Source organism: Musca vetustissima, unplaced genomic scaffold (genome assembly GCF_032173495.1).
Source record: "Musca vetustissima isolate MV318-11 ecotype Yass unplaced genomic scaffold, APGP_CSIRO_Mvet_v1 utg23908, whole genome shotgun sequence".
Lineage (NCBI taxonomy): Eukaryota > Metazoa > Arthropoda > Insecta > Diptera > Muscidae > Musca > Musca vetustissima.
Window position 1 is genome coordinate 126050 of NW_026879590.1, and position 23782 is coordinate 149831.

A 23782-nucleotide genomic window follows, 5' to 3' on the forward strand; every position below is an offset into this window, starting at 1 on the left:
TCGTCCTTAATTTATTAAACCGGACTCTAATTATCACAAGATGCGATTTTTCATTCTCGCAATATTCTACAAAAATTATGCTCATAAGATTTTAGGTGGGATCCTCAAAGATGAGAAATCGATATTTTAACGTTTTAATGGTCTATTCTCAATTTTACCCGTATTTCAATAAATTCAGTTGAACTGTCGGATTCGTCCGAATTATTTTCTCAAAAAATATATAGTTATGCCAAATAAGTAAAAAAAATAAATTTCAAGGAAAATGAAACCGGGTTTCTAAATTTTTCGAACCGGATATTCAGATAATAAAACCGATCTCAATACTTATCATTTAAAAGCTAGTAAACAAACGTGCTAAATTTATAGACCAGACAATGGTTTTTATTATCTAAATATCCAGTTCAAAAGTTAGAAAAACCCGGCTTCCTCTTACAAAATCTTCTTTTTTTTGTATTTAGTTTAAATTCTTTATTATGATGAATTGTCGGATTCGTAGGAGTTTTTTACGCAAAAAAAACAAATTTCGAAAAAAGAACCGGTTTTCTAAATTTTTGAACCGGATACTAAAATTCTATATGTATTTCAATAAATTCAGTATAAATATAAATCTATATATTATACATTATATTCTATAAATACGTAAAAAATACCTAAAGAAAGAAAAGAAGAAAGGGCCGAGTTTTCTAAAATTTTGAATCGGATATTCAGATAATAAAACCGATAATAGTCTGGTTCAATAAATGTAGCGCGTTTGTTTATTATCCTTCCAATGATATGTATATAGAGTTTTAAACTGGTTTTATTACCCTAAATATCCGGTTCCAAAATTTAGAAAACCGGTTCTATCTTCCTAGAAAATAGTTTTTGCCTATATGGCATACATTCTTTATTATGAAGAGCTCTCGGATTCGTACGATTTTTTACGACAAAAAAAACTAACTTCATGAAAAAAGAACCACTTTTCTAAGACCCTATATGTATGCATTTTAATAAATTTAATATGAATTCTGTCGAAATCGACCGAATTATTTATTAAAACATATGTAGTTGTGCCAAATACGCCGAAAAAAACTAATTTCGATGAAGAAAGAACCGATTTTTTTCATTTATGAACCAACATAATAGTATGGTTCAATAAATTTAGGTCGTTTATTTATTAGTTTTCTAATGATATGGGTACAGAGTTTTAAACCGGTTTTATTATCCGAATATCCGGGTCAAAATTTAAAAAAACCGGTTCTTTTTTCCCCGAATTTTTTGCTTTTTGGGCATAACTTCATATGTCTTAGTAAAAAATAATAAAGAATTCATACTGTGTTTATTGTAATACATACATATAGGGTTTTAGTAACATGACATGGGTAAATTGAGAATAGATCATTAAAATGTTAAAAAATCGATTTCCTGTCTGTGAGGAACCTATCTAAAATCTTATGAGCATAATATTTGTGGAATATTGCGGAAAGGAAAAAATGAATATTATCCTAATTGGGGACCGGTTCAATATATCTTGGGCGAAAAGGACTCACAAGAAATCGAGTTCGAAGCACGAAATGTTCTACAAAAAAATTCCTCGTTCGATTTTACTGAGAAAATGTAATATCTAGAAATCGGTCAAGATACAAAAGCTATATCTTCATGTATAATTGGGACGCCAACAAAAAATCAGAACGCCATATCTCCGAACTATGACCTATGGTGAATTTTTCCTTCTAGAGGCTTCATATACTCATCAAGGCCTTCATCCCCAATGGGTGGAGTGAGTTAATAAATATAAATTAGTTCTATTTCAATCTACATAGTTTGTTTTCCACAATTGGTAAAGCTATGTCTAAAAGGGATAAAAGAGTAAAATATGGATTCCGTTCATTCCAATTTCGATTACTTCAGTCCGAAGTTTCAATAAGTGGTGTCGTAATATATTCCACATGCCTATCCCTCGCCATTGACTGCACTCCTTAATTTATGAGAAGATAAGTTAAGATTTCTATAGAATATTGATAACCTTATTGATGTCACTATCATAACAAATTACAATGGCAATATTCTGCCATAAAGCCACTCAACCTGAATATTTTTGTCGGTAGTCTTAGACAATCACATTTCTTATAAATGGTATGCTGATGCCAAAATTTGTCGACTATTTCCAATGCAGAGTGCGAAAAAAACTTGGAGCCAAAGAAAATAACTTCATTTTGTTTTTGATTCCACAAACGATTAGATGTGCAATTGCATATTTATTGATTTAGTTTAGACGTCACAGTGTCTGACACCACCACCTACATTTTTAGAAAAGCCACTGCATTTAAAAAAGGGGGCGTGTGACAAAATGACAGAGGTGTGTTTTTGTCTTCACACATAACGTGTCCTTATGTAAAAAGAAATTGGTAATAGGGGTCTGTCCCCTTTTTCTGCAATTGCAAGACAATTTTTTTTTGGCATATAAATGAAACATCTTTCAGAAATTATAGGAAAAAAGAATTTGTAAGAGAAAAAATAGTTTTTCCTCTAGACATTTGACTCAGCGACAGCTGACACAGGCTAAGTAGAAGGAATAAAAAAAACGAAAGTAAAAAATGTGGTGAAATAAATGTGCCGGCTGCAATTGCTTAATGTCACGAGCGACATACTAAAAATAATACAACCCCCCATTTACACCTCACCCAAGTCCTCCACCCCTAACAAACCGTATAGTCACACTGTTCACCTGATCAAAAGTCATTAAAATTGAAGCAGCCAGCAACAGCAACAACAACAATTCTGGTCATTTGCAAATTTGCCAAACAAACAGAACAAATGTTTCTCAAACACACATTCGTACATACGAATTTGTGTTCTCGTACAAAAAAAGAGACATTACATGCCAGTAATGACGATAATGAAAATAACAAACAAAATTAAATAAATTCGAATTTGTTTGAATTTTAAAAATAGTAGTCCATATACATATATACAAAATCAGAGGTGTGCAAATATATATGTATACATATAGATACATATATAAATATATCATGTCTGATGAGTATTTCTGTAGTCAGCAATTATAGAACACATACAATGTATTTTTGTTTCCAAAAATTATTCAATAATTTTTTTTTAGATTTTTCAAAGGGGGAATAAAGTTATATAGTCGTCTACCGGAGTCCTCTCAGCATACGGAGGATATTCCCATATAACTTGAATTATTATTAGAAGGAAGTTTTCAAAATATCCAAAACCACAACGTGTGTTATATGGGGTTTTGATATGACTGTTACCAATCGAATTATTTTGAACTTCCCATTGAAACATTACGAAATTCAGTTGGAATATTTTTAATTGCAAATAGAGTACGTTCAACATTTCTTGCTTCTAACTCGATTCCTTTTGGGCCTTTTCGCTCATAATATTTTGAACCGGACTCCAATTATCACAAGATGCGATTTTTCATTCTCGCAATATTCAACAAAAATCTATCGTCGACTAGAAGCAATGTATTCTCGATTTTTGTGCAGTGGTTGGGGTTTGCTTATTTAGTGTTGCAATTTTACTCTGGGTGGCGCTATTTCCTGCCACTCATATTTTTATGCCGAGGTACACTATCCACTGCACTACCCCATCCCACATTCGTGGTGGATTTCCTACTAGAGAATCGAAAGTAGGTCGAAGGCATCTCGTAACTCTAAATGGAATGACAGTCTATGTAAAGGCGAGAAAGAAATTATGTTCTTCTACGATTTACTGCAGCCAAAATCAACTTTCCGTTCGCTCTCTTTTATACTTGACCTTCCAGAATTAATAGGAATAAGAATACGCAAATCCCATAATTTCCAAGCCTTTAGCACAGTTAGGACCATTTGAACATTATTTCTGCAATTACTGTCACTGTCAGTTACTATTTAAACTTCGAATCTTCTTTCGTGGCGGAAAATGGCCGAACAGTAGGAAATTCCGATATAGCTTGGCAGAACACAATTTTTCATTGGAAAATTGCTTTTTAGCCTGGCTGAATAGTATTTTCCATAGGAAAAATTGCTATTTAGCCCGTCTGAATAGTATTTTCCATAGGAAAAATTGCTATTTAGCCTGGCTGAATAGTATTTTCTATAGGAAAATTGCTATTTAGCCTGGTTGATTACTATTTTCTATAGGAAAATTGCTATTTAGCCAGGCTGAATACTATTTTCTATGGGAAAATTCAAATTCAGCCTGGCTGAATACTATTTTCTATGGGAAAATTCAAATTCAGCCTGGCTGAATACAATTTTCTATGGGAAAATTGCAATTCAACCTGGTTGAATACTATTTTCTATAGGACAATTGCAATTCAGTCCAAATGAATACTATTTTCTATAGGAAAATTGAAATTCAGTCTGAATACTATTTTTTCCTTTGGAAAATTACGATTCAGCCTGGCTGAATACTATTTTCTATAGGAAAATTGTGATTGAGCCAGGCTGAATACTATTTTCTATAGGAAAATTGTGATTCAAAAAGGCTGAATACTATTTTCTATAGGAAAATTGTGATTCAGCCAGGCTGAATACTATTTTCTATAAGAAAATTGTGATTCAGCCAGGCTGAATACTATTTTCTATAAGAAAATTGTGATTCAGCCAGGCTGAATACTATTTTCTATAAGAAAATTGTGATTCAGCCAGGCTGAATACTATTTTCTATAAGAAAATTGTGATTCAGCCAGGCTAAATACTATTTTCTATAGGAAAATTGTGATTCAGCCAGGCTGAATACTATTTTCTATAGGAAAATTGCGATTCCGTCAGGATAAAAAATAGTTTCCATAGGAAAATTGCTATTCAGCATGGCTGAATATGATTTTTTTACGAACGTTTTTGTTTAATGCCTTACAATTCCAACGCTCAACAGCGTATTTGGCCAAAATTTGTAGCAATTTTGCACAGAAATCAATGACAACTGACAAATTCGTCCAACATTCCGAATGACCTACTTTAGTTAGCATAAGTAAGGGATATGAGTAGCAACAGCATTGAAAATCTACAATACTTTTCAAATCACATATTTAAAAAAAATTCTTATCCAGCAGATTTCTTTCTGAAAATAGTGCTTTCTAATTTGAAATGTACATTTTTTATACTATGATTTTATTTCCATTGTAAACCTTTGGTGTATTTTTTGATCACTCCCTTAACTACCCTCGTCTATTCGGTGTGTATCATTGTGCTAAATGCATTATATAGATTCAATTTATCGATTTTTTGACATTCATATCCCCCAACCGAACGCACTTCAGCCATTAAAAAATAGAACGCCAGCAATCAATCCACGAGACGTATATATCCATCCATTTTAACGTCACACACAGTACCCCCAACAAGATAAAATAAAACAGTCACACACCCACACATGTGTCATACAAATATACACTGCGAACTTGTTATAAATTTAAAGTTTCAAACTTTTGGCGTTTAGATCTCTTTCCATATTAAATATAACACTGGCAATATGAGAATTTCCCCCTCACATGCTTTTCTCCCTTTTTTAACCCAAACAGAAAAAAGGGAGTCAAATCGTATGAATGGGGCAAAAAAGAGTAATATAACGTAAGCCCAAAACATGCTCTCAGAGAGCAAGAGCAATAGTTCGCTCAGGGTATTAGTGATTGCGTGTTTGGCTCGTCAGTTGGTTCATTTCTGGGGGCTTGTCACAAACATTTGTGTGTGTTAGTTAGTTCATGGGGTGGGGGATGCGAGGTTTAATGTTGTTGCATTGCTGTTGTTGTTTTCTTAGTTTTTTTTTTACTTATTCATGCATGCAGTAGCAACGCAAGTAAGCAGCAGCAACAACAGCACTCACATACAATATTCCCCACTTCATACAAGTACAGAGCATCTCAAATGGCTATTATAAGACGTAGAACAACATTTGCCGGTCGTTTGGTCAACTGTCTTGAAACGAAACGAGACCCGGCTAATTCGCATACATTCATAATCACTTTGTATATACATACGTACTATATGCGAGTGTATGTATTATTCGCATACCTTTGCTTCGTATCGGTGTTTTTTTTTTTTTTGTTCTATAAGGGGAACAAAAAAACGTTGGCCAAAAATTTTTTGTTCCGACATTTTTCTTGGAAAAACGTGAGACCTTGTTGTTGGCCTTCCTTATTCAACCAGTCAGTCACCCGAGTGCATGTGTAATGTTATGAGAACGAAAAAAAGAGTGAATGTGTGGTATTATGAAATGGATTAAACGGTACTCGAACGGTATTTGATGAAGTACTAAAATGTACTTAATTTGGTACAATTTCGTAGCATGTGCACAGATAGGGCTAAAAATTTTGTAGGCTCATTTGGTGGTTTTGGAAGTGTGTACTCGTGTGTACGAAAATTAATAAACAGTACTAAATTTATATAATTTGAATTTGGAGGAACGGATGGTGCTGGAATCATGAAATTTTACATTTACATTATATGGATTAGGTATGTAGTTTTGGTACTTTTACTTGTGTATACGAAAAGTACTAAATTGTACTAAATTTTATGCAATATGGATTTAGGGTAAACCGATAGGAATCCTAAAATTTGGAAATGTCTGATGTATGTAGTAATAGAATATTGTACTTATGTGTACTAAATGGTACTAAATTTGATATAATTGGGTTTAGGTGATCCGATTGGGCTGAAATACTGAAATTGGGAAATATGGTTTCCATTGGATTGTTGAGTTGGGTCTTGTGGTAATTTATATTAAGGTGCACTAAACGGTACTAAATTTGCAAATAATTGTAATTGGGTGAACGAATAAAGCTCAAATTATGAAAAATGGAATTAATTTTGGAAGAAAGTATTACAAGAGTACAAAAGGTAATAAAAGGTACCAAATTTAGTATAGAGCTAGATTTTGTTGCGTTCAAAATTGACGTGTAGTGTTGAGATATGGAGGTTGTTTTGGAAATACGTACAATAAGAAAACAAAGGTACTAAATGGTACTCAAATTTTAATATTAGTCAATATTAGCGTATATGTTGATTGTACATTCGCAAACGAAGGAGGGCATATGCTAGTGTATATATTAGGTTGGGAAAAATGAAATCCATTAGGCCGGTCGTCGAAAATGTCGATAAAATTGGAGAAATTATCGAAGTTGACCGACATCGAAGTTGAACGGCAGTCGTAACATCCCCCAAGAGCTAAAAATCGACCATAAACTGTTTTAAACCATTTACACAAAGCTAGATTCAAAAAGAAGATCGATGTTTGGGTGCCACACCAATTAAAAGAAAAAAATAGGATGGATTGAATTTCCATCTGCGAAGCCTTGGCCAAACGGAATGAGATAGACTAGACTCTTTTCTTAAACGGGTGGAGATGAGAAATGGATCACATACGATAACCCTGTGCGAAAACGATCGTGGTCAAAGAGCGGTGGCCAAACCAGGACTAACGGCTATGAATTTGGTTGGACTGGAAGTAGATTTTTTATTATGAGTTGCTTCCATATGGCCAAACGCTAAATTCTAATCTCTACTGTCGACAACTGGACCGTTTGAAGATAGCAATTGACCAGAAACGTCCAGAATTGGCCAATAGGAGAGGTGTCGGGTTCCACCCGGACAACGCTAGGCCGCACACATCTACAGTGACTCGCTAGAAACTTCGGGAGCTTGTTTGGGAAGTTTTAATGCATCCCCCATACAGTCCGGACTTGCATTGCAAAAATTCTTTAACCCTACGGTCAATAACCAAAAAAGTATGCGTAGATCAATAACCGTGGTACATTTGTACCCATCCAAAGAAAGCTCTGTAACTCATTAAAAAATTGGACTATCGTGAGGTTTTTTGTTTTAAATTAGTCTATGCGGATCTGGTCTAGATGTAGGAACTCAAAATTATATATACATTAAAATAATATATATTTAAATCCATGCTTAAATGATAATCTATCTAAAACAATCATAGTAAATTCATTATAGGCTTCGAATGGGTTAAGCTTTTTTAGTTATTTTTTTATTGGGATCTTATTTAGGTGTCCCTCAACCCCTCTGCAAATTTTTGTGGCCCTAGACAACATGGGGCCATCAGGGCGACTCGTGGAAGTCAGAAACTACCTCGTGGAAGTCAGAAACATAGACTAATTTAAAACAAAAAACCTCACGATAGTCTAATTTTTTAATGAGTTACAGAGCTATCTTTGGATGGGTACAAATGTACCACGGTTATTGATCTATGTAGGTAATAACTTTAAAAAATTTTAAAAATTATATATATGGAAAATATTTATAATTTTTTCCTTCGATTATGTGTGAAAATATCTCAAGAATGATTTCTCAAAATTTGATCCAAATATCTCCATTATTAAAAATTTTACAGCATTTTTATTCGAAAAAAGGTACAAATGTACCCGGTATTGACCGTAGAGTTAATGATAAAAAATTGGTATCTAGGGAGAATTATGAAAATCGACTACTAGAGTATTTGGCAAAAAGAGAGCAGGACTTCTATGAGAGAGGCATTATGACGTTACTTTTAGAATGGCAACAAAACGGTGCATATTTGGAGAATCGGACATTCCGAAGCATGTTAAATAAAGTCCTACAGTTCATATAAAAATAATTTGTTCTTTTATTCAACCTAATATTTCCTTTTAGAACTACTTAATTTAATCTAACTTAACTTAATCTTAATTTTGTTCCTACATATAAGTGTGTCCATCTGTTTACTTCATATGAGCGAACCAATATCCATGGACTTTAATATTTATTATCCTGGCACACACACAGATTTTGGGAGCATAGCTTCGAAACCTATTTTTTTATTTGAGTTTTTCCTGTAAGGGTAATGGACCATTTGAATTATTTTTCAGTCAGTTTTTTTCTTTTTGGAGTCGAGCTTAATGATCGATGTTTTGCAATCAAATGGAAAACTAGGGGCATCTATTAAATATTTCCTGTCCTGACGGTCTTTAATTTGTCATAAAGTTTCTATATTCTATATTAGGACCTTCAACTGAAGGGACATATTATGCAAACAGAGACAGTTTTCGGTTCATTAACACTAGAAAGACTGCAATTTTGTATATACCTATATTGCCTAAAATCGGCCAAATGACCTCATTCTGAAAGATTTTTTTTAAACTTATTTTTTAATATTCTTTACATTATTTACAATCATACAAAACGTTGTTATTTGTTTTCGGTGGCAGGGCTCTCGAGTTTCCTTTTTCGAAAAATAAGAGCGCGGACAAAATGTTCGAAAAAGAGTAAGTGTTTACTCTATGAGTGAAATCGGCTGGAAATATAAATTGTTTTTCCCCGATTTGTGTGTTCGTTTGTGTGTCTAGACACACACACACACACACTGGTCATATAAGAAATTTACTTTATACAATAATAAAAGTAGTTTGATTATTTAATATTTCACAAGAGGTCAAAATGACCGATTTTAGGCAATATAGGTATAGCACATATGAATACGGGAAATGAAAGAGGGGGAAAGCAGCTACTATGATTAATAAACGTAGTTCTATGGTTCTATGAGGTACAAAAAGTCACCAAATTTTAAAAAGCTGTGTCATAATATACACATTTGTTTTTGTACTTGAAATTGAAAAACGGTCAAATGACCGCCATCGGCAATCTAGTGTTAATAAAGAATACTATAATTTTTTTTGGAACACTTTGAAGTTGGAATATATGCTAACGTCTCTGATCCTCAATTAGAGAAGTAGCTGGTCGGATCGCAATATTGAAATCGCCTCTGTGGCACATAGCCTTGGTGGCTACCTTATCAAGACAAATTTTTGCTTTTGAGAATCGAAACCCCGGGAAAACTTCCTTCTGTGACTATTTGGTACGGTTTATGGTACATTGTGCGATATGGTTATGCAAAATTATTTGATTGATATTGTTTTTCATTATTTACGACATATTTTCATCGTCACAAACCTAATTTATTTTCTTTGAATTTCAAAATAACCTATTATTGGGTTATTGTTCATGTTGAAGTTTTTCTTTACAATGTATTGTCATCGTGATGTCAAATAATGAACCGATCACATGCAATCAAATTTATCTCAAGAAACCACTGTCTTCTAAAGCATTTGTCTCGAATGAATTCTCCTATTCTTCACTTCTTCGTAACAACAACGACGAAGACAACCGCAACAACAATGACAAAAATGCACGACTAGCAACTGGTTTCCTTTATAGCTGCTTTGTGTCACGTGAGATCGTTGAAATGAAAAACGAGTTCTCATTATTTTATTTTAGCAATGTTCCGATGCACTGCTGGCGTAGCGACTGATTTATTAACTTTTACCGGTTTTTTATTCGTCTAGCACAATCGATTCCATATAATTGCAATACGTTTATAAGGATAAAACTTTTATAGATATTACAAAGTGGGGGGAAGCACGTTGAACTGATTCTTTTAATATAAAATACAAGAGCATGAATCAAACAGGACGCTTGGAAAGTTCGAGAAAGGCTAAAACAAGATCAATTAATAAGGTCATCCATCTACTGAAAGTCAGCTGCTCTTTTTCAAGTATAATGTCAAAAATTTGGACTTTGTTTACGTTTTCATAATGGAAGTCAATTCACAATAATGGATATTGACAGAAAACTTGAGAAACTGCTGATATCCAGCTGGTCTCCCTGGACATACTTATTAATAGGCTTTAGAAAAAAGAAAAGAGATTACAAAAACAGAGAATTGAGCCAGGACGGAGAGGAGTTAATAAAAAAAATGAGGCACAAGAATAAGCCATATTGCAATATACACAATAATACATAGAGTTGCCATACAATTAGTAATTGAAATAAGACAGTGCAAATAAATATCTAACAATAATTTGATTCGATGTTGAGGTAGTGACCGATCAACATGGATATAAATTCAAACTAAATTGAAAAATATTTAAGTTCAATTAAAATGAAAATTATTCTTTGCCGCGTTCGTCTGGAAATGGATTACTTTATGAAATGGATGAAACAAACATTTCATGGTGTTCCAGGCTAGATTTTGAAACAAATCATAAACTTTCATTCATTTTTCGTATGTTTAGTTATGTGTTTGAAAAAAAAGTCAAATAAAAACATCACTTGCTTTGCTTTCAATTATTTTATATTTGACAGAAGAAGCCACTGCCTACAGAGTTGCTTTAGTATTATAGAGAAGAGGGCAAATGTGTACAGTACCAATTTGTGTATGCTGTCCAAATTATATAAATCGATTTTTCGATTCTTGTAAAAAAGGAAATAGAGAATATTTTTTTTTCGAAGTTGTATTTTGTTTTCTTGATATTCTTTCTCACGCAATGGGTAATCAATTTGGAAGCACATTCATCCTGCTATCGAAGCGGTGCATTTCTCGCATTGTAATTATCCGGATTCGACTGTACGTATTAGTCTCATCAACTGTAATGTCTGTCAATAATTAACAATAATGATATGAAAACGACAAATGTGATGATAATGACGATAAAGGGCAAAGCGTGATATTGAATAGGTTGTTCTACTTTTTTTCTTTAAGAGTCTGATTTAAGCTATTCATTTTAGCTTAGCTCTTCTCGTTCGTTGCTTTCACATGTTTCGTTATCTAACATATTTTATTTAATAATTTGTGTTTTTGTAACGACAACATTGTTCAAGATTATTTATTTTGAGGTTTTTTCAAAGGGTTGCCATGTCGAAAGGATTTTTAAATCCAACTTCTAGAATCTTAGGATCCCGGGGTATTTTCTTGAAATTCTTTAAAGAACTTCTATACAGTGAATATTGTTTTATTAAACACAGATGAAAATTCTCGATGTCTGACCAGTGCTAGGTCGACCGAAGCTATGCTAGTTTAAAATTCCTAATAGCCCAATTAAAAAATGAATCAACAAGTTTTTTGAACGACAATATACTTATAAAATATTAGAATATTTTAGAGGAGAATAATATGGAAAAAATCCAAATCCTGGAAAAGAGCCACGAAAAGCACATCGACACGTTCCAACTATTCGTCGATCATAAAGCCGCATATCGCCGCATCGATACCACATAAATACGGCTATGCAGGATAAATTTAACTGGCACAAGGTCAGCATTTAAAGTCAAAAAAATACCTCTCGGAGCCCTTCTAATCTCTTGTGATCTATCCAAATGTGGACAGACCCATTATGTCGCTGACATCGACATAATGGGTCGAACATTGCGAGTGGTAACAACCTCCTTTCAACAAATTGAGAAAGAATCTGTCATAGTATTGTAAATGGCGAGAAGACCAAGCTGATTTTATATACCTTGGTACCCTCATAAATAAAACTAACTAAACTCAGTAGTATGGATACTTTCGCAAGCAAGATGAGGCAGCTCTTGAAGTGTTTGAGAGAAAAATTGTCCGAAAAATCTATGGGTCGATTTGCGTTGACGGTAAATATCGCCGTAGAATGAACCATGAGTTGTATCACCTATTCTCGGACATCAACATAGTCAGACGTATCAAGCTGTAGCGACTACGTTGGCTAGATCATGTTGTACGAATGGATGATGGTGCCCCAGCTCAATAGGAATATAAAATTGAGCCAACTAGTGGTTCACGTAGAAGGGGAAAGCCACGAATTCAATGAAAATATCAAGTGGAAGACAATATTTCCGAACATGGTCTTTCAAATTAGAAGAGCTCATACAATAGGAAATGTTTTTTAAGCTCGGCTTATGGAACAAATGATCTGTCACAAGTAAATACTTATGGTGTTTTTACACGATATGTATTTTACATATGTGCTGTCACTTTTTTACATATGGAAATCGAACTCGTCATGTGAAACATACGGAAATTTCAATGTGTCAAAACGATATGCAATTACATATGTATTTTTTCCGAATAGGACGCGCTCTATTTTCGTATGTGAAACATAAGGAAATCAGCTGTTTAAATGAAACACATTGTTGGAAGAAAATATTTCAATTGGAAGTCAAAGAAAAGGATGAAAAGGCAACAATTACAAACTATTATTTCGTTTGTAGGTGTTTAATAAAAAAAAATTATGTTGATATAAGAAAAAATAAGTGTTTTTTTGTTTATAGGTTATGTCATATGTAAAATACATATGCCGATTTGAACACAAAAATAAATGTTTTGTGTACGCTGCTAATTTTGACACACATAAGGAATAACATATGGATGAAATAAGTGACAGCACATATGTAAAATACATATCGTGTAAAAACACCATTAGTCTATTGTCAGAAATATGGACGTTGTTTACGTTTTCATAACGGAAGTCAATTCACAATAATGGATTTTGATGGCAACCTTGGGAATCAGCTGATATTCAGCTGGTCTCCCAAGAAGACTTAATCCCTTGGTGATAAGGTGATACACCACCTTAATAATAAGGTGGTGTATCAAAACAAAGATATATGTTTTTTATCCGACCATCTGCCAAATTGTATCTAGTAATCTTTCTCATTCAACATAGCCGCTCTAGAAACTATGCACTTTGACAGTTAATCGGGTAGCTGCTTTAAATGGATTACCTATTTATTGCACCTTTTGTAAAGAGTTACCACATTAGAACTAATGTCTGCCGCAACCTGGCAACCTTATCGAAAGCTATTAAGCCCAGCTTACATTGTATGTAGGTGAAGAACCGCATGTACATACCTACATACAAGTAGTCGCACCACCGCATTACAAGTGTCTATTGTCTGGTCGTAATGAGGGCTATTTAAACATTTTTTTTCAATTGTCATTTGTTGCCGTTCTAGGGTTGAACGGCGCAGGGAAACTGGGTGCTGCAACGTAAGGTTAATTGTTGCTGTTGTTGTTGGTAAAAAAATAAACAGTTTACCGCACAAAAATAACTGCAATAAACATATCGTGTATTCTGTCATTATCTAGTGGAAATTTTGTTTAGCTTAATTGCTATTTGAAATTCATTCATTCCAAACAAAAACATCAGGTTTGGGATTTTGTTTAAATGATTCATATGATGAAGGTGGAAATTGGTTTAGGATGTGGATGTAGAATTGGGGTATTTGGGGTATATTATTTAAGATAGGTTAGTTTTTTGGAAGATGGTTTCCCATAGGCATCATTACATGGACTCGATAAAGCCATTGCAAATAGTTTTCGTATTTTGGTATTGCATCGTTTTCACCAAAATAAAACCGATTTCCCATTCGGCACTTCAAAAAGCTCCTATTGAAATATTTCGTACGATCCAAGGTCCCAATAATAATGTCCGATTTTAATAGAGCTGTCCAATTGCTTTCAATTTTGACTTAGTCGTATAGAAAGGTAAATAAAAAATTTGACAGTATGGGGGATTTTCAACCAAAATTGCCGATATTTGCTTCTTACACGACCTGCTTAATGTACCTTGGTATGATCTGTATATGCAATTGATACTATAAAAATGTGATTAAAGAGGCTCTATCAACCCTACAATTTCAAACACCTACAAATGCTGCCATAAAGGGTTTATTTAAAAAAAATATCGAATTAAAAAGTGACCGACAACATTAAATTAAAAAACATAAAAAACTCTAAACTGAAAGGAAGATCATCAAAGAATCATCAAACCGCTTGAACTTTATTTACTTACTACTTACCTTCATATTATGTTCGACCAATTTCTCACTGGAACAGATCATATAGACCAAATAGGCTCGTACTAACTCCCATGTTGTTTTGCTCTTGAATGCCGCAACTGGATCGTTGAAACTAACATCCAACGGATCCCGTTGTGGATTCTCGGGTACATTTGGTGTGGGAGGAGTACGACGCAACTGAGATTTGGAATAGACCGATGATTTCTGCTCATCACCAATTGTCTGGGTGGCAGCTACCGTTTGCGATTTGGTGGCATTTGTGTGGAGACCACGTTGCTGATGGCCATAAATCGAGGCAAACAATGTTTGGGGGAAAACACGTTGACGTTGACTCAAACCGGAACTCGAATATTTCAATTCATCATTCGACCAATTATTCGATACTGCTGCTGCCGCCGCTGCTTTGCTCGAGCCAAATTGACGTTTACCAGCGCCAAGACTGCTGGAACCACTAACGCTAAAGCTATAAACTAAATTGGTACGTTGAGCACAGATGGAACGCAAAAACGCCATTACACACGCGCACTAACTTGGATTCAATGAAATATGGATTGGTTGTTCTTGTGTTCTATTTGCGGTGTTTCCCAGAGGATACAATTTCTACAGCACTTTTTTTGTTGTAATTTTTTATTTTTCTTCGTCGTTTGTGATTTCGTTTTGCAGTTTCTTCGTGGCGTTTTATAAGGAACGTTGACTTTTTGTTTTTGCTTTTTATTTTGCACTTTTTCTTTCTGTGATAATTTTATTTCTTTCTTGTGAATGAAACGACAAAGCACATGGAACAATTATCTCTGCTGTCACACAAGAAAATGTTTACACTGAAAAAAGAATCGGATAACAAAAGTTGAAGTTTAATAACAAATTGAGAGAAAAAAACTTCAACATAAACAGCAACAACAACATTGAATAGAAATTATCACACACACGCACACCATGTCAACTCTGAGAGTGATATAATGCCATGTCCAGACGAGCGTTGTTCGCTCTCTCATTCGTTGTTCGACCCTTAATTATGAAGGAATTACTTAGTTCCCCATACAAAATTGTCTGAGCGAACACCGACTTTTGTACGTTGTTCAATTCGAATCACTCTCTGAATAACCAATAAATTTGTCCCATCCCTAACAATTGAGAGTATTTATCGAAAATAAATTAATTTTGACAGTTTGAAAATATTTATGAAATTTTCAAATTTTTTCAGTAAAATTGAAAATCATGAATGAAAAGTAAAAAATTGTATAGTTTTTATATATGCAGCAGGATGTAAATTTTGTTTTCTACATAATGCAATATGCATTTCTTTTCCCTTGGTTCTAATTAGCGTACAAAACAAGAAACAAATGTGGGGCAACTCAAACAAAAAATTCTCCAAAATTTTATTTGTGACAGTATGTGACATTTGAATTGAGAAAATATAAAAATGTATTAAAAACAACAACATTTTCAGAAAAAATGGAAAACATGAATGAAAAGTAAATAGATATGGGTTCATACTATAGTCAGGGGAAAGAGAATTATTTTTTCTATTTAGATCCCTATGTAATTCACTAAAATATGTTACATATTTGGTGTAAAACAAGAAACAAAAAGTTTGAAATAAAAAACTCTGATGATATGAATTATGAATAGTGTTGTATGAACGGGTTAATTCATGTACGTAATTCTGAGAGCGAACTACGTTGTTCGGATGCCCGTCAGAACATGGCATAAGGGAACTACCTCCCCCTTTTGTTGACATTAGAGTCTAAACGCAACCAGAGAGTCACGAGTCAGCGTCATACTTTTTCGCCGGCGTGAAAACCAAACGAAAGAGTTAGCGTTAGCGGCACAAAATGTCAATTATTTGTTTTCATTTTCTGACAGAAAATTTTACGTTGTGCAAACCAAAATCAATTTAATATTTAATAAACAATAATGTCAAGGAATTTGGATAAAATTATTGAAAAAAATATTTTTCTTCCATTTTATTAATAATTCATTAAAAAACATCCACAATCTTTGAAAATATTTGTTTTTTAACAGTATGTTTTGATATAAATTATCATTAAAATTTGGCAGCACTGTTGATTTTTACCTAAAATATGGCAACTCAATTGAGAGCAAGTGAGAAATTTTGAGTACGACGCTGAGCAAAAATGAATAAAATCTATTCTAGCGTCATGCCGCTAGACGCGAACGTCAGCCGTCGCGATTTCCCGTTGCCTACAAGAAACACACGGCAAACGACTGTCGCTGACTCTAGACTCTATGGTTGCGTTTAGACTCTTACTCTTTATCCCACTTGCTCTCTTTGACTTGTATTTTGAATTTTCTATAGGTTTATTGAATTTAAGAGAGCATTGCCTCCTCTTACACCCCTTAGAAAATAATGTGGAGTCAAGTTGCCATGGTAAGGGCGATTTCAAACAAGTTTATATGGATTTCCGCCCTTAATTTTTGTTGTTATCCATCAGAAAAAGTTCAAACTATAATTGTCACTGGCTCTGTATCTCTCTATAAAAAAACTGTGACAAAGAGACAATAGAACACAGACTTACAAAACCATTACACAATTTTACAGATTATATTTTATATTTAGGAAGGACCAACATAAAATAATACAGTTTATAGGTCTAAATATCTTTATACCTTCCGCCAAATTGTGGATATATGTATGTTATTTTTTGCATTCGCTTTGCAACACTGCGAAATATTCCTCAGATTACATATGTATGCTCATGCTCTGTCGTAGGACCTGCAGGAATCTCCTAAACTTTTTTCGAATGATATAATTTAAGATCTGTGAATACGATCCATCAAACGAAAGTCTGCTGTCTTTTTTTCTCAAGTCTAATATCAAAAATTTGAACGGTGTTTACGTTTTCATTATGGAAGTCAATTCACAATAATGGATTTTGACAGCCAACTTGACCAAATTAATAGTCGTTGATATATTTTTTACAATAAATAACATGATGCAATAATAAGATGATGCATCAAAACAAAAACATTTGTTTTCGTCCCAGACTACCCTGGACTACTTATTTATTGTGCCATGAATAAATGGGTACTCCATTTAGCGCAGCTGACTATCGGATTAACTGTCAAAGTGCATAGAGTCTACATAAATTCGACGTCAAATGTTGCCAACCATAGATGAAAATGTTCGGAAAACACGGTGTATGCAAATGTACCTTAAAACGGCATGTACATTAGAACTTTTTGCAGGGTTAACCTATTATTTATTTGACAAATATGTAATGGAATTGACAATTAAAACCCATTAGGTTAACTTTATCCGGTATAATGTAAACGTACTATGAAATGAGGATTCATTGACGAAACGATCGTCCTTAGAAATATCGATTCGAACAGTATTATAAGATCTACAACTATATTAATGCCTTCGTTTCCTCCGAAAGCGCACAATCAAGCGTATGACATAATTTTGAACAATTTTGTGTAGAATATTATACTCAGACTTTTTCTACTGAATATAATTTCCCAAAGATATATTCCCTTCAACAATTCCAGAACACAATTCAATGGTCTGTTCCAGTACTGTTTTAATAGAAAAGCTAGTAAAAGGGAAACATTTAAAAATCACTCTCAGAGTACAAAATAATTTGAAAAGTTCGGAAACGCAAATCTAGTAAATATGCCAAAATTAGATGACAATACTTTAAAATCAACATAACAGCCAATCAGAAGTTGTTATTCCTCAAGGTGAATTAAATAAGGTGTAAGTGGAAATCATATGGTTTCAGAGTTTTGTTTGTGCATCTAATTGTTAAACACATTTTTGTAATATATATTTTTTTTTTTACTTTCAAAACTTTATAAACAAATGCGAAGATGAATAGTTTTTGGAACAAATATTTTATTAATGGGAAGGGATCATTTCTTAGCTTCCCAAAGAACCAAATATAAAGCCCTGTCGCGGATTATTTCAAACACTTACAACAGGATATATATTTTGTTCATGGGCTATAGCATTTGGGAATTTGTGGGAATTTTATTTTGACAAGAATTTAGCTCAAGGCTTACCACAGGCAAAATTTCAGCAAAAAAAAAAAAGATTTGTTGCGTACGCGAAAATCGAATGTTTACCACCCACTTCTATTTCTTCAGGTTTAGAAAGCAATATGTAGAAGTAATTTCGATTGTATAAGAATTCAATTTGATATTTAGATGGGTAGGTTCCAAGTGAAGTTATCCCCAAGATCCGGACAATCACCTCAATTTTATATTTGGAAGGGCAGCTTTGGAAGCTGATTTTCGGGTAGTACGGACTTTCTCGAAAAATATGTATGATTGTTATCAGGAAATCGGCAGCAATATAAAAAATGGCGTTTCTGACCAGGATGGTAATTTTTAAGAGAATTTATTTTCTATTTTCGATATAATTTTTCTTTAATTGTTCTATTTTTGTTACAATTATTTATTTGTTTTTGTTTCTTCACAACATAAACTAATTGTCAGCATTACAATTTAATTTCTATAACAACAATGTTGTTTTTGTAAAACGTTCGTTGTTGTATCTGATGTATACAACTTATTAAATACACCTTGGTATTCCTGTTTACCATTTTTAATCGGACCAATTTTAGTTTACAAAGAATGCCAGTTTTGTGGGTTCAGGAACCGTTTTCGAGCAAAAAAGTTGCAAAACTTGTAAAATTAGTAGATTCTTTTAGGTTCTGGAACGAGTTTTTAATCGAATTGGCTTCCTACTAAGAATTATCAATGTCCATCCAATATTCATTCCTCCTAAATTTCGATATCTTAGGGAGATTTTGTACGTTTTCCGAACGAATTGTCGCTTTTAATTGTTGAATTTTTATTCTGGCTGCCATTTTTAACATTACATTTTATTCATTACAAATGTAATAAAATCAAAACTTTCCTAACTTGTTCTTGGGGCAAGCAAACAATTAAAAAACGCTACAGAAGTGATTGTAAAGCTAACTGAATATTTTTAATCGAACATTTTGCCCATTTCACATAATACTTCCCAGACTGTTAAATGTCATTAAATTGTAACGTCGCAAAATGCCATGCATTTATTTCTATGGATAATTGTTTTATGTAAGTCTGAATTCTTTAAAAAATGTTCATAAGCAGCGCTTATTGATTACAAAATATGTACTGTGGGCTCCAGGTATGATAGTTAAGATTTGTAGAGAGAAGTATTAATTTTTTTATTGATGAAACAAAAGTTTTCATGCTATTCCCTAGTGGATTTGAGGAAGGAAAATGCGTATGTTTTTTATATTTGCCAGAAGAAACCACTAACTACAGAGTTTCTTTTTTGTTATTCACCATAAGTATCCTAACTTGTATTATTGAATCAAGGAACTGAGATATTAAATGAACTAAAACGGTATTTACATTAGAACTTATCATCTGGTTAACCTACTTTACAATGTAAACGTACTATAACAAGGCAGTTTAAAAGACTCATATATGAATTGTTCTATTCGCATATTTTTAATAGTGAAACTAGTAAAAGGGAAAATTATTATTATTTCGACTACAAACCGCTAAAATATCCGGTTTTTTAAATTATTACTACAATCGTATGAAGTTTTATGACAGAATGTCACATGACAGGGTGTGGAATCTACGCCGCCTACGAAAAAATAATTACTGACAAAATCGATCAGATAAATTGGTCGCTGTAAGCAATATTTCGTTATAAACAATATCAAATAAATGCAGGACTTTTCTCGGGCTATTGAATAAGTCGTTATAAACGATTTCCACTGTATGATGATTTTGACAGGAATTGGCGCCCAAGCAATAATGACGAAAACTTAAATTTTTTCACAAATCATAGTGCTAATACTGCTCTGAGACTATATTAATCATGGCATAATTATACAAGGTAGTCTCATGCAGTCATACGATTCCAATTTGATCACATATTCGCATTTTACAGCTTTTAAAATTTAAATGAAAATGTCTTCCTTATCATGTGTTCAGTGGCAAAATTGCTAAATCATTTGTATTTATAAATATTTTGAAGTCCCCAGCCTGTAAAACTTATAAATATAAGTTTGCTTTAGAACATATGTGTTATTCAATTTTTGAATATATGCCAATAGACATACATAAAAGTTCCGTTCCAGAACCTAAAATAATCTCCTTATTTTACAAGTTTTGCAAGTTTTTACTCGAAAACCGTTCCTAAACCGGCAAAACTGGTAAAACATTGTATCAAATTTAAGAGAGCACAATACAAAATGGCTTTCTCTTTGTAAACTTTTTACTCGAGAAATTTGGCCGAGTAAAAATGGTAAACAGGAATGCCTACTTCTGATTGATTTTGAAGTATTGTCATCTTATTTTGGCATATTTACTAGATTTGCGTTCCCGTTAGCTGATCACTCTTTTTAGTTCAGCTCTTTTGACTGAACTAGTTCGGTCTTCTAGTTCAGTAGTTCAATCGTTCACAATTAAGCTCTTTTATTCAGCTGTCCTTTTACATCGGTCGTTCTTTTACTAGTTCATGGCTCTCCGAATCGTTCAGCTGATAGTTTGTGTTCTTGGAAGATTGTGATGTGTGAATAAAAACAATTTTACAAATTTGTTTTATGGTTTTATGGCGAGGATATTATATAGAAAAAATTTAGAACAGTGTGATGTGGATTTTTAAAGAAAAGTTTCAGAAGATAGCCAACATTTTTTATATGTCTACTAAATAAAAACGCTGTTAATATCACAGGCAAAATAAAACTCGATCGGTGCCGCTTCCATTCCAAAATCGAACTAGGCCAGTAAAACGCTCACATTTGAACTAAAAGGAACGATTAACCCAGTTCGTTCTTTTAACGAACTAAAAGGAATGAATTTGAAAGACCTAGTTCAATCAGTCTTTTAAGTGAATCGTTCATTTGAACTAGTTCGTTCGTGAACTGTACAACTCTATTCCCGAACTTTTCAAATTATTTTGTACTCTCAGAGCGATTTTGAAATATTTCCCTTTACTATTAAAAAAGTACTGGAACAGACCAAAAATGTTTATGGAAGTTATAGTACGTTTACATTTAACCGAATTTCGTTAACCCAGTGGGTTTCAATTGTCAATTCCTTTGCATATACGTCAAATAAATCCTCATAAAGTAGGTTAACCCGGTAAAAAGTTCTAATGTACAAGGAGTTTTATTTTTCATTTTATATGAAATTAATATATCGTTAGCTAAAATGCGAAAAGGCGTAACTAACAAAAAATTGAAAATTGACTTTTTGAATGAATATTGTGAATGCCAATAAACTACATGTGTTGACAAAGTTGTACACGTCTGCGGTCAAAAAAGGAGCATCTATTAACAAAAGACAAAAAGACGTAACTACAAGTGGGTTTATTTGATAAATGCAAAAAGGCGTAACTAACAAAAAATTCACGTTTTTACTTAATTGTTATGACTGCCATTAACATTTGTACGTTTACATTGTACTGGATTTCGTTAACCGAGTGGGTTTAAATTGTCAAATCCATAACATATATGACATATACATCTTCATAAAGTAGGTTAACCCGATAAAAAGTTTTAATGTACCTGTTGTTTTATTGTTCGATTTCCTTACAAAGAAAAAACTGAGGAAAGTTTGCACATTTAGCTGAACTTGACGGATTTTTTCGTCATAAATAGGAATACGTAATCGTGAACAAAAGTTCGTTGGTTCTGCTTTTTTAGAGAAATATTAATTATATTACGTTAGTATTTGTTACCGGGTTAACCTACTTAATTTTTTTTGGCATATCTTCAAATCGACAGTAGACCCACTGGGACAACAAAATACAGTACAATGTAAACGTACTATTACAGTAGAATTATACAATATTTAATTTTTTCGGCAATAAAAAGTACAACGATTTTGCGAGCACTTTGAATTTGGAGACTTTTAACCCGTTATCGGATAAATCTTTTATTTTATATTTCACATAAATTACTCTGCAATATATAACAGAATCAAAAATAATATATAACGAGATATATATGGGCAATATTGCCAATTTTTTAATATTCCATTTTCAAAAAATCAGCTTTTTTGTTTTTGTGGCACATCTATGATTTTTGGTACACATATAGAGAAAAATGTTCTGACTCCGAAACCATTCGCGATCAAATTTTTGGTTGATGCGCGCAAAAGTTATCGAGGTTTTAATTTTGGGCATAAGAAAAAAATCTTAAAATTACGCCGTTTATTATATTGGCCAAAAACGTTGATATATATCTTCCTCCGTAAAATAAGAATATGAATATACTATAATAATCACGATAAAGTTGCACATGTTCGCGAAATATGAGAAATATAAAAAAATATAGCAGATTACATCAATATTTTCATTATATTAATGACATACACACACCTAAAAATTAATTTAAAAATATCTACATAATCTAAACACGATGGTGAATCAAATGATATCAAAATCACACAAGTCCGTGTAGCGGTTTATAAATCAAAGCGACAACAAAACAAGATATTGAGGAAAAATATTTGTTTTTGGTTCGAAAAAATAATGTCATCATATTTATTTTTTAATTGTATTCAAGAAATTTCAGAAAAAAATGTTGGGGTTATTCTGCTATTTTACACGAATTTCGCCGAAAAATTGACATATATAATAATAATCACTTTTTGTGTATATGTATACGCCTTGCGGATTATATCAAGACCCTTCCGATAAATTTTAGAATTCTATAAATAGGAATAAATCTTAAAATAAAATAATATTATGAAATATACATTTTAAATTGCGTGTAAATCGCGTAATTCTCAAAATCATTTGATGCGCATGCGGTTTCCAGGAAGTACTGAAGTTTATCTTCCAATCCATATATATTTTGCGAAATTTCATTTGACGGCTAAGATGTGCCACACGTTACATTGAAGTACCCAAAAAATCGTAAAACGCGAATAATTTCCGAAAACTCCATATGCCATTAACGCGCATCCGATTTCGGTGTGCACCCTAAAAAAATACATCGATCTATACCATTTCAATGTGGTCCATTAAGAACCATGGATGTGCCAGCACAATCTATTTTTGAGATAAATTGCGTACATCTCTCTTTCGGCTGAAGTTTTTAAAGTTCTCTTTTCGAAAAAGATCAAAATCCGTATGAGGTCATTTATTGAAGCGGAAATGATACACAGAAAACGCAAATAAATCCGCGATATTTTCAAAAACATATTTTGCCAAATTTCGTGTTTTTGGAAGGCCA

General features: G+C 33.0%; 1 protein-coding gene across 1 annotated transcript in view; it reads right to left on the minus strand.

Moving 5' to 3' along the window:
- The window catches only part of LOC133324548 (proline dehydrogenase 1, mitochondrial), a 42748-nt gene extending 27587 nt beyond the window's left edge, over positions 1 to 15161 (minus strand). The window contains exon 1 of the mRNA XM_061533389.1: positions 14568 to 15161. Coding sequence (XP_061389373.1) covers positions 14568 to 15080 — 513 coding nt within the window. The 5' untranslated portion in view covers positions 15081 to 15161. The remainder of the gene's footprint in view (positions 1 to 14567) is intronic.
- Positions 15162 to 23782: the final 8621 nt, after the last annotated feature.